This window comes from Drosophila miranda, chromosome XL (genome assembly GCF_003369915.1).
Source record: "Drosophila miranda strain MSH22 chromosome XL, D.miranda_PacBio2.1, whole genome shotgun sequence".
NCBI lineage: Eukaryota > Metazoa > Arthropoda > Insecta > Diptera > Drosophilidae > Drosophila > Drosophila miranda.
This window is the reverse complement of record NC_046673.1, coordinates 5,227,670-5,236,767: the sequence shown is the minus strand read 5'-3', so window position 1 is coordinate 5,236,767 and position 9,098 is coordinate 5,227,670. Positions and strand designations below refer to the sequence as shown.

The window sequence follows — 9,098 nt, the reverse complement described above, 5'->3', positions numbered from 1 at the left end:
TCCTCAAACGGTTCCTAGGTAATTTCTTTAAACAGATTCTTCAAAGGTGTGGTCGTTTTTGGGTATCCTTAATCAATGAATTTTTTTTGGTGCTGAGGGTGTAACATATTCCTCCAAACTTCATTCCTAAATCCTATACTAAAAGCTTTGAATTCTTGTATCTTCTTCTGAAATCCTCCATGTTTTACATTTTCTCTGGATCTTTTCGTTACCAGGTGAACCTGATTGACATTTGATCTATCTCTTATTTCGAATATCATCTACAACCCTTTGAAATAGGCTTGTTACTTCCCAAAGTAATCTTTGAGCTACCGTTCGAGAGTGTGTCCATTACTGAGCACTCACTCAGAGCCAAAGACACAACGGAACCACTCTCCGAGCAATCCATCAGTGGGCGAATGAATAAATTTGTCGAGTACTTCACGATAAATATCTTAATTGGGATTCGTAAGACCTCCACTTGATGTTTCAGTAGCCCATAGACCAAGGTGAGACGTAGAGGGCCGCCAAGCTCGAGCTCAAGCCGAATCATAAAATAATAATAATAATAATTCCCAAACGATATTATTATTATGGGCGATTATGTGGCGCGTATGTTTATTGTCAAATAATATCGCTCTCCGATCGGGAGTTGAGCCATAAAACTCCCGTGTAGCTCCGTCCATCGCCCATCGGCCACCGTCTACCTTTAGCACTGTGTACGGGCACTCGTATTTTGTTTTATTTTGGTTTCTGTTTGCACAAGAGTCGAGGTGGCGATATCAGTGACGATAGGGACCCCGTGATAATGCCCCGGACACTATGGAAACAACCTACATACATACTCGTACGAGGTAGCTCTGCCTATGCCTCTGCCTGCTACCCTTTCCAACAGATATTACAGCTCTGATATGCTGCTGTTGCTTGCTCACGGGGATGGGGATGCGGATGGGGATGGGGACGGTTATTTCGGTGGGAGTGAGAGATTGGAATTGGGATGGGAGCGTACCAGGGCAGCTCTCTTTCTGCCTTTCTGGGCTAATCAATAGAATTTGAATGTGGTTCGGTCTTTAATGTTGTAGGAACATGTTTTGACTTAGTTTCGAGCTCTACCCTGTTCTGTTCTGTTTCAGTTCTGTTTTATTTGGCTCGGCTTCCTCCGTGGCTTATCTGATGGGAGAGCAGGCTACCGTTTCCAATCTTCGCTTGTTATCGCTGGCCACCCCACCAGAGTGGGGCGGCCCCCACTAACCTATGTCGCTGTCGTTGATGTTGGTGGCGTCACACTGGCCGTCTCTATCGCACACACTTGTAGGCCCCTCTGCGAGCATTTTGTTTATACCCTTATCTGACGGGGACGGGGACCTACGAATGCAAACCGCCATGAATGGCCGATCGACATCGACATCGACCGCCCCCTGGTCTATGGTTGGCCCTGTCTTATTTTTTTCGCGAAAGCTTCTCTGAGACTGCCTCCCCGATCCCAATCAGGCACTGGCGCTGGCGCTGTTTCTGAAACTGTATCTGTATCTGTATCTCTGCACTGACATCTTGTCACATCCGTTGCGCGGCTCTGTTTGACAGCCAAACACAACTGATATTGATAATGGGAATGGAAACTGAATGGAATTGAAAAATCGATTCAAAGCTGTTGGAGCTTTTCTAAGGGTTTCGAATATGGCATCGATGCATATATAATAGGGAGTTTCTCCCAATTTGTGTAATAAAACAGTAGCTGAATGGACACTTATTTCTTTGTTTCCCAGTTATTTGTTGATAAAAATCTCAATATTCTGAACGGGTAGGAACGAAATAGGAGGAACTCATGACGTAGGTCACTCCCAAAGAGATCTTTCATCCTTTATTACAAATACCAGCTATATCTGATTGCTCCCAAGTTCAAATAAGAATCTGTCTAGTGAGTGCCTGAATTGGATCTTTGGTTTCCCAGCCGCTGGTCGCATGTTCAACACCCAATTCGCTCAAGTGCATTCCAAAGTGGTTCAGACCCGGCCAAGACACCTGGATATCTGTGACTGTATTTGCCACTCTATCTGTGTGTGTGTGTCTCCGCGAGTGTGTAACATTGTTCCTCAATTGTCTGCTGCACGACCGGTAAGTGGTCTGTTTGTCATTTGTCATGTAGCCGAGGACTGTGGACAGTGCGCCACTTGTAGAACACACTTCAGAATGCAGAATGCACTTTGGAAAGTTTCACCGATGGACAAAGCCTGCACTGTCTGTGCCAGTGCCGGTGTCGGTACTGGAGCTGCACTCGAACTATTTCAAAGAAAGATCACTATCTGTCCAACTGTGCTCCACATAGCGGAGTTCTACATCGATCAACCGTGTGTGCGAGTGCTCCAATAAACACACCAAACCGAGCACAACCCAACCCCAACGCCATCCCCAAACCCAACCAATCCAATCGGAAACCTAGTGCTAGCAAGTAGACCCAGAAACAGAAACAGGAACAGAGGCAGCAGCAACAGTACCAGCAGCAGCACCAGCAGCAGCTCTTTCGCCCATATATCAAAATGTACGTCAATTTTCATGCTTCGGACACTTGATAGACTGAAGTGCTTTACATTGATTTCACATATACGTTTTCAAGTGATTTATTGTAAAGGCTTGTAGGCACACTCGAGCTGGAAACTCATAATGAGCACACACCAGTACACCTGTACACATGTCTCTATCTGTATCTCCCCCTCACTCACCATCTCCGTTAGAGCTTTGGCTTAGAAGTCTGCCTGGCTGTCCATAGTTCATCGGGTCAGACTCGTTGGCATTCTTGGAAATCGGCATAACAATGCTAAGGCGTTAGCTATCTATGGGGGATTCGTGGGCTTAAGCTGCGGTACTTTAAAGATGGAACAGACTAGAGGAGCTCAAGGTACCGTAACTTGAAGATAAGGTTATCTTTTATAGTTGAGCTATTGAGTTATTGAGATCATCTATGAAATTATATGATACAATATGTATCGAGAGAGTATTGCCTCGATTACAATTTCTATCTGTGGTTGCCTTTCGAAGAAGCTCTTCAGAATGAAGGATGGGAACATATGTGACATACATCGTGTAATTTAACCTATTTAATGTATTTAAACGTAAACCCTTTCAACTTGAGATATGGCTGAGGTCTAGCAATGGTCTGTCATGGTAATCGTATAATTGTTGGTGTGATTGTTTGATTCATGGATGGGAATGCTTCTGTGATAGCTTCCCCTATTAAAGAGTTAAGTTACAGTTATGTTCAAGCACGATCCAAATAGCATTCAAGTGAGATTTGGATTATCCTCGATTTCAGATGAAGAAAAGTTGTTGGTGTTGAATCCGTTTCCTTATCAATGCTAATCCGAATGGCAACAGGGGAAATTGATTAGGTTCGAGGCGATATATCACTGAAATATATGACCCAACAGGTGGCTGCGAGCTATGTTATATAAATCAATATAATCTTGAGGTTACCAATCCCTTCCCGTCCTCTCACCCTTACCCAACCCCATAAAGCATTTTAAATTGCGCCATTGGGGGATTGTTTGTTTTTCTGTTACTTTATTTTATTTATGCAAAATATTTCGAAAAAGAACACAAAAATTCAAAATAAAATTAAATGATTATACATTGAAATTTGTTGTTTGTTTTTGTTTTGCGTTTGGTTTTCATTCTTGTTGTTGTTGTTTGTTTCCTTTGCATTCTTATGTTGTATGTTTTTGGTTTTCCATCTGTGGGTTTTGTGTGAAACATTATACAATTTTCCATTTCCTGGCATTGGCCTGGGCCCATTCGAAGAGGAGTACGTGTTCGAGTACGAGTAGAAGCAGGAGCCCATCTCTATCTCTCTTTGTGTTTCTGATCTCGGGATCAGGTCACCCCAATACCGATCCATAAGGATCAAAGATCAAGAGCCATGGACCATAGACCATAGACCATCCACCAGGGACCGACCAATGCAGAATGCTGAAATCTTTTCCACATTAATAATAGTATATATAGCGTACAATTATTGTTGCAATTACAATTGTCTTTGAGTACATTTAATATTTAAATTTTCTTATACGTCTCTCTGGCCAGCCGTTATGCAAAAATCATAGTTGGACAAAAAGAGTTACACAAATTTTACTTTGCTTTTCCTTGCAGCTTCCTTCCATTTTGTTTAAATTTTCATTCATTCCATTTTTTTTTGTTTTAAATTTAATTTCAATGATGAGACTACGACAAAAACACATCCGATTTTTGTTACAATTTAGTTGCAGCTTTTCTTTGCTTTTTTCTTTCTTTTTTGTTGTTCTTATATGCATTTGCATTTTTTTAAGTTTTGTGTAAATCTTTTTTTGCATTATGATATTCTTTACGTTTCCATTTATTTATTCTTTTATTTAATTTTATTTATGCAGGACGGGGTTTATTTCTTACACATTTGCATCGTTTTTCTTTTCTTTTCTTTTTGTTTTTTTTTTTGTTTGCTTTTAATTTTACTTTCCGCTTTTTTTTTTTTACTTTTTTGCTTCACTAAGTGTAAATATCAATTGTTTTTTTTATGCTTTTTTTGCCATTTTTGTGGTTGTTTTTTTGTTTTTGTTTTTGTTTTTTGTTTTTTGTCTTTATATATATATATATGTATACTTTTCCATTTTGTTGTTGTTCTTGTTGTATTAATGAATAAATTAAAAAATATTCAAGCTTTTTTTGACTAGTTAGAGTTTTCTCTTATTTACTCGTACGCTTTTGTGTAGTTGATTTGCCTTTTTGGTTTTCGGTTTTTGGTTTCTGTTGAAATATATCTATGTGTTGGTGTGTGTGTTTTGGTATATATTCGTATATATGTATATATTGTTGTTGCAATATATTTAGCATTATAAAGAGTGTGTATGTGTGAGAGAGCGCAGGAGAGAGCCTTGGGACTTGGACAACGTGTTGAAATGTGGACGGAAATACTTTCCCGTCTAGAAATGGGAGAACTTTTTGAATCCATTTGATGTTATAATACATTTCTTAGGAAGCTAACGTCACGAATTATTTGGTTTTTATTGCTCAAATCGGTTTGATTTTCTTGAAAATTGAATTGATATCACAATTTATAAAGAAATTTGAATGAGCTTGCGATTCCAGATAAGATTTTATCGAATTTATTGAAATGCATATCAAAAGGAACATGATGTGGAATTTTAATCTACTTTTGATTGTGAGATTGAGATTGATTGGTTTTGATATTGGCCACAAGTTTGAATTGAGTATAAAACTGAAGTTGCAACAAAAATTGAAATTGAAATTGCCATTGCTATAGATGCTAAAATATAAAGTGAAAGCATAATTGATAATAAAATTGTAATTGAAATTGATAATGAAATTGGGTCTGACTCTAAAATTTAAAGTACCCGTTTGACCGCAACTTGAAACTGAATCTGCAATTGGTATTGTGACTGCAATAATGATTGAAGCTGGAGTTGCAGTTGAAATTGAAGCCGAAATGGGAATTAAGTTCGCAATTGAAGCAAATCATCGATCGCCGAGTGCAAATATTGATTTGACAATATCAATGGCAGCCTTAATTCACATATCAAATCCAGTTTCAATTACAGCTTCGGTGTCAATTACATTCCCAGCCTCAATATCGTTTTCAATTACAATTTCCGCCTTAAGTTCAATGAAAATTATCCTTTGAATTTCAGCGCCAATCTCAATTTAAATATCACGTTTTATTACATTTACAATTTTGACTTTTGTTGACTTCGGTTTCAATTTGAATTTTAGTTGCACATCATTCTGTTTCAATAGCAATCTCAGTTTTTATCCCAGTTGTAATTTCAGCATCGGTCTCAATCTTTGTTACAATTTAACGATCAATCTTAATCGTAAAACAAGTCTCAACATAATTGATATTAGTGATTTGAACAATTTAAATTTAGATTTAACGATCAATCGTGTAAGCATTTCCATTTTAATCTGAGATGAATCAATTTGCAACAGATTTTAAATCTGTTTTAATCTTTGTTCTCAGTTAAATTTGCGGCAAGGGAAGGGCATTCTCGCTTCGACTGCCAATATGGGAGGAAATTTCGATTATTTGATTTAATTGAGTAACAATCTGGCTGCTCGAACAATGCGGGCCAAATATTTGCCAAGCAATCGAGCTGAGAAATGAAACTAGCCATTTCGAAATGGTTTATCTGTGAGGCTCCGTCCACTTTAGTCGGTGCCAGGTTTTGTCTTTGTCTCTGTCTCCGTCCTTGTCTCCGGGGTCTGTCTCTATCTCCGCCTCCGTCTCCGTCTCCGTCTTCGTGTCCGGGTCCGGGGCTGTCTCTATTTGGGGCTCCGACTGTTGTGTGCTTATCAGACATTTGGCGCTAAGGAAATTATGCAAACACTTCGATTGCAGTTCGAGTTTTAATATGGATTTCAATGGCTACTCAACAAGGGCTCTCCTCCTCTCTGTGTGAGTGTGAGTGTTTTGTGCTGGCTTTTGAGTGAAACATGTAACATAAGAGAGAGAGAGAGAGAAAATGTTTTCCTTCGACTAACACACAAAATGCTGAAAAAGTTCTAAAAGTTCTTCGCTTTCTCTTTGGTTTTTGTATTTGCAACTAGCTTAGCGTTTCGCGTTTTGCATTTGCGTTTGCATTTGGTTTTTGTTTCTGTTTCTTTTACGTAGCGGATTCATACAATATATACTCGTACTCGTAATTCAAGACCACCCATTTGTCAGCGATCAGCGGATCAATCGTTATTCATTATTCATGGGTCTGACCTGACCTTTCGGTTGTGTTTGCTTGTGTATAGATACATAAATACATTTATGGACATTTCTTTTGCTTTGCTTTAAATATATTGTATATATACTATATATATATATATATATATATATATATGTATATATATGTATATATATGTGTGTATATATAATTTTTGGGATTTTACTCTGCCTCTGCCTTGCCGTATATATAGCTGTATGTGTGTGTGTATATTGGGAGCGTGTGTGTGTGTATATAGAGAGTCCTGCATATACGGATGCATGCTCGTATAAGGATTAGTACGCGTAGGTAGCTCTTAGGTTCACATGTGTCTCAGTGTCTCAGTATGTGTGTGTATCTATGCTTTCAGCTCTTAGCGTGGCTTTAATTGTACGAGTATTGCGTAATTTGGTAAGAGTTGCTGAGATATGATATCCGTTTTGCAAGCATTTTGACGATCTGGCGATGCTCGAAAGTATGCTACGAGGCCGCCATGACTGTGTGTCTGCGAGTGTGTGTGTGTGATAGAGAGTGACTGCATATATGAGTGGGTGTTTGTAAGAGAGTGAATGTATCTATGAGTGGACATCTGTGTGAGTGTGACTTGACAATTTATTTACTAGGAATATCTTTTTTTTTGCATTTTGCATTGCTTTTGCTTTTGCTCTTCTCTTTATTCTAGTCCTTCTGCTGCTCCAACTCTAGCTCCTTCCTTAGTGTATGTATGTATGTATGTATGTATGTCTGTGCTTGTGTGTTGCTTTCCTGCTTTCCTGCTTTCGACTGCCTCGCTGAACTCAAGTACTCTCTCCTTCTCAAGTAGAGCCACATTTCAAATATTGGGAAATGTTGGGAAAAGCAACAGAATACTGTTTTTCGGTGTACTCGTACGAATACGGATGTTTTGTGAAAGAGAAAACTGTATGCTTGCGTGTGTGTGTGTGTGTCTAAAAGGGAAAGGGAGTGAGTGAGAGAGAGAGAGAGACAGCGAGTGAGCTTGAGATAGAGAGAGAGGGAGGATGTTTGACTGCATTTTGTTAAACATTTAAATACTTAAATTTAATTGCTTGCTTTATATTATTTGCCATTCTGCTTGCTTTAATTTAATATATAGATGCATTACCATTCATTGGATACTTTCATCCGAATCTTCCTTCATTTGCATGTTTTGCCTTTCATTCTTAACTGCTTTTATCTCTTATTGGAACTGCGCTCCTTTTGACGAAAAAAAAACCTTTTCTTCATTTCATTTTTTGTATTTAATATTATGTTTAAGTTTCCTTTTGAAATTGTTGGTTTTTTGCTGCTGCTTTTGCGTTTTGCTGTTTGCTGTTTGCTGTTGATGTGCCGTGCTCTCGCCTGCTCGCTTGCTCTACCGCTGCCTGGCTGCCTGGGGCGCTTACTCTTTCACCTCGAAGTACTTATAGGTCGGATTCTCGTACCCATTGATCTGCATATTGGGCACAATCTTCTCCTCCTGTACGATGGGATGGTGTGTGGTCACGTTCTAGAGAGCGAAACAGAGATACAATATCAGTAAATGTTATACTCAAAAAATTTGGACAAATCAAGATAAAGTTATACTTCAGCCCGTCTGTGCTAAATGTTATCGTTATAGAACTTTTTAATATATCATGTTTTATACGCAAGGGAAATCTAACGTCTAACGTGTCACGCATATCAAATTTCGTGGCTTTGCTAGAGCTCATCTGAAGAACATTAACGCGAAAAGAACTTGTTTTATGAATGATTTGTCCAGGCTGCAGCTTAAAGAGCCCAATAAATCAGTTGAGGCGATTAAAGGGATCCTCTTCAGGGCGGTCTTTGATGATCTTTGTTTTTTAGGGAAAGGGCTTCGCTATCCCCAGAGATGCTTAAAATCCTTTACACTATAATACAACACACAGCACAGAAGACTTTTCCCTCCAATCCAAGTATTATGCGCACCTGATCCACCTCAATGAAGCCCTGGGCGTGCGGCGAGCGCGATGTTCGCCACTTGGCCACGGCCACACCCACAAAGACAGCCGCCATGAGGGCGATGCCGGCAAAGGAGAGAGTGAAGTAGACGTTGCGTCCCTCCTTGGCCGCGTGCGCGTGCGCGAACTCGCGGCGCAGCGAGAAGCTCTGCAACGAGAACGAGAGAGGATAGGCTTTAGGCAGATGCGGCACGAGTTGGCGCCGCAGCTCAAATACCGATTCGCGGTGGCCCAGATCGTGGGTCATGAAGTGCTGCACCTGCGGCTCGGCCTCTTGGTGGGCCACGGCAGCAGCCACATCCTCCACCGCCCGTTGAACGGCATCATCGTCAACCGTTGGCAGCACGGTCTGCACCTTGGTGCTGCAATGAGGGAGACAAATCAGTCATGCTATTACTCTGAGAAA

General features: G+C 40.0%; 1 protein-coding gene across 9 annotated transcripts in view; it reads right to left on the bottom strand.

The window, feature by feature from the left end:
• Positions 1-7,307: 7,307 nt before the first annotated feature.
• The window catches only part of LOC108164903 (amyloid-beta-like protein), a 52,111-nt gene continuing 50,320 nt past the window's right edge, over positions 7,308-9,098 (bottom strand). For all 9 annotated transcript variants that reach the window (XM_017300871.2, XM_017300876.2, XM_017300875.2 and 6 more), the window contains exons 10-12: positions 8,910-9,054; positions 8,661-8,840; positions 7,308-8,220 (exon numbers count right to left, since the gene is read on the bottom strand). In XM_017300871.2, coding sequence (XP_017156360.1) covers positions 8,113-8,220; positions 8,661-8,840; positions 8,910-9,054 — 433 coding nt within the window. In that variant the 3' untranslated portion in view covers positions 7,308-8,112. The remainder of the gene's footprint in view (positions 8,221-8,660; positions 8,841-8,909; positions 9,055-9,098) is intronic.